This window comes from Temnothorax curvispinosus, unplaced genomic scaffold (assembly GCF_003070985.1).
Source record: "Temnothorax curvispinosus isolate PA1 unplaced genomic scaffold, ASM307098v1 QBEX01012406.1, whole genome shotgun sequence".
In the NCBI taxonomy this organism is placed as follows: domain Eukaryota; kingdom Metazoa; phylum Arthropoda; class Insecta; order Hymenoptera; family Formicidae; genus Temnothorax; species Temnothorax curvispinosus.
This window is the reverse complement of record NW_020222186.1, coordinates 1-1851: the sequence shown is the minus strand read 5'-3', so window position 1 is coordinate 1851 and position 1851 is coordinate 1. Positions and strand designations below refer to the sequence as shown.

General features: G+C 54.3%; 1 protein-coding gene across 1 annotated transcript; it reads right to left on the bottom strand.

The window, feature by feature from the left end:
- Positions 1 to 6: 6 nt before the first annotated feature.
- On the bottom strand, positions 7 to 652 carry LOC112462414 (cytochrome c oxidase assembly protein COX20, mitochondrial). The gene has a single exon (XM_025028159.1). The coding sequence runs from the start codon at positions 513 to 515 to the stop codon at positions 183 to 185; it is 333 nt and encodes a 110-aa protein (XP_024883927.1). The 5' UTR covers positions 516 to 652; the 3' UTR covers positions 7 to 182.
- Positions 653 to 1851: the final 1199 nt, after the last annotated feature.

Below are 1851 nucleotides of genomic sequence, written 5' to 3'. Positions count from 1 at the left end.
CATTCTTCAGGCATCCTTTTGCATACATTTTACAAATACTCCGACAATCTTATTTATATTACATCATATTTACTACGATCGCAACATGTAATTTGCATATAAATATATTTATCGTCGTCGTACATTATTTTGAATGTTTTTAGCGATCGAGGAACGATTTTTATTGCGTCGATCAGCTTTTCCTAACGCTTCTGAGCGACTTCCTTGATCTCCTCCGTGCTGCCGATCGACGTTCGCTGAAGGACATTTTGCAGGTCCTGCAAAGCGTGCTTTTGCACCACGTAGTTGTATCGACAGTAGCACCAGTAAACCACGACGACGCCCATGTAGGAGCCCAGGGCCACGTTCGTCGACAGCTTAACGCGACTCGTGAACAGGAAGGTGGCCAGGCCGGCCGCGAGGCCGCCGTAGATGCCGGACAGCATGCTCTGCTTGAAGCAGGGAATCTTCCTGATGTCTCGGCCAAACAGCATCACCGCCTTGGACTGATCGTCCTCCACATTTCCGATGTCCATCGCGTTCCTCCTGTTAGTCGTTTGTAATATAAACGCTTTTACGTAACTCCTCCGCGAGGAAGGCGCAAAGTAAGGTTAACCTAACCTAACCAGTCGTTGTTCCTTCCACTTCCAGTTGCACTCTCTACACTTTGTGTCCCTTCGCAAATCGGAGCTGATTCGCGGCGGCAGCGGCGGCGGCGGCTCGCGGGACGGGATGACGTCGCACGACGCATGTTCCGTGCTATCGAATGACAGGTGGTGCGGCGCGGCGCGGCTCGGCTCGGCTCAACTCGGCGCTCGCCCGCTCGGCTTTCAATCCCGTCCCGTGCACACGTTCGGTACGTGATCGCTCGCGCGAGGAACGCGGCCCGTTCGTGAACGTTTGACATTAAGTACGAGAAGCGTGGCGCACCGTCGTACTTTCGACGAGGGAACGGACGTGACAGAGAGAGAGAGAGAGAGAGAGGAAGATTCTCTCGTTTACAGTTCACACGTCGCGAAGGCGCGAGTCGTGTTTACTCCGAAACTCAGAAGACAGCACTCAGGACACCCGTCGTCATCACTCCGGATTGTGCAAATCGCGGTGACATGCACGCACGGTCACTCGTGCGTCGCTGCTCGTAGGTGCTCCTCCCCTACCCCGCGTTCAGTTCCTACGATGTGTACCACGTATCCGCGCGACTCACCCGGGAGATTCAGCTGCGGAAGAGGTAAGAATCGTAAGAATCATCCCCCCCGTGCCCGAGGGGGCACCGCGATGCGGGTCGATCGCGGTGTCCCTTAACCTTACCCGCGAAAACAAACCGGGGGGGATGGGGGGAATAACGTCGATGCTCGCGAACGATTTCGGAGATCGCGAATTCGATTTCGAGAGGCGACCGACCGCGTGCAAATTAAATCCGAGTCACGTAAATAAACGTGACGTGTGTACACGTATGTTCAACGGCGCGTTACATCACGGAGGCTGCCGAGCTGCCGAAAGATAGTAATTGATAGCGAGGAGATAAGACGCGCGCGCGGTGACAACAATACGTTTGTTCGTCCGCTGTCACTCGCGGGGATAGATCGCCGGGGCGTAGATCAGACGTATGATTTCGGAGTACACGCGTCATGTTTCGATTCTGATACTTTTCCGTCGGAAACCACCCTTGTCCCGACGGCAAGAGTCACTTCCGCGCGGAAGAACGCGCGCGTCCGAAAGCCGGAAGGCGGCGTGAGTTCTGTGACCCTCGCATGAAGGTGGACGACTTGATTTTTTTCCAGTGTATTCGAGATTACTCTACGGCAGGCCAGGCATAAAACCGCAGGGATTTTCGTTTCTGTGAGTAAGGAATCGCGGAGACGCGGTTGATAT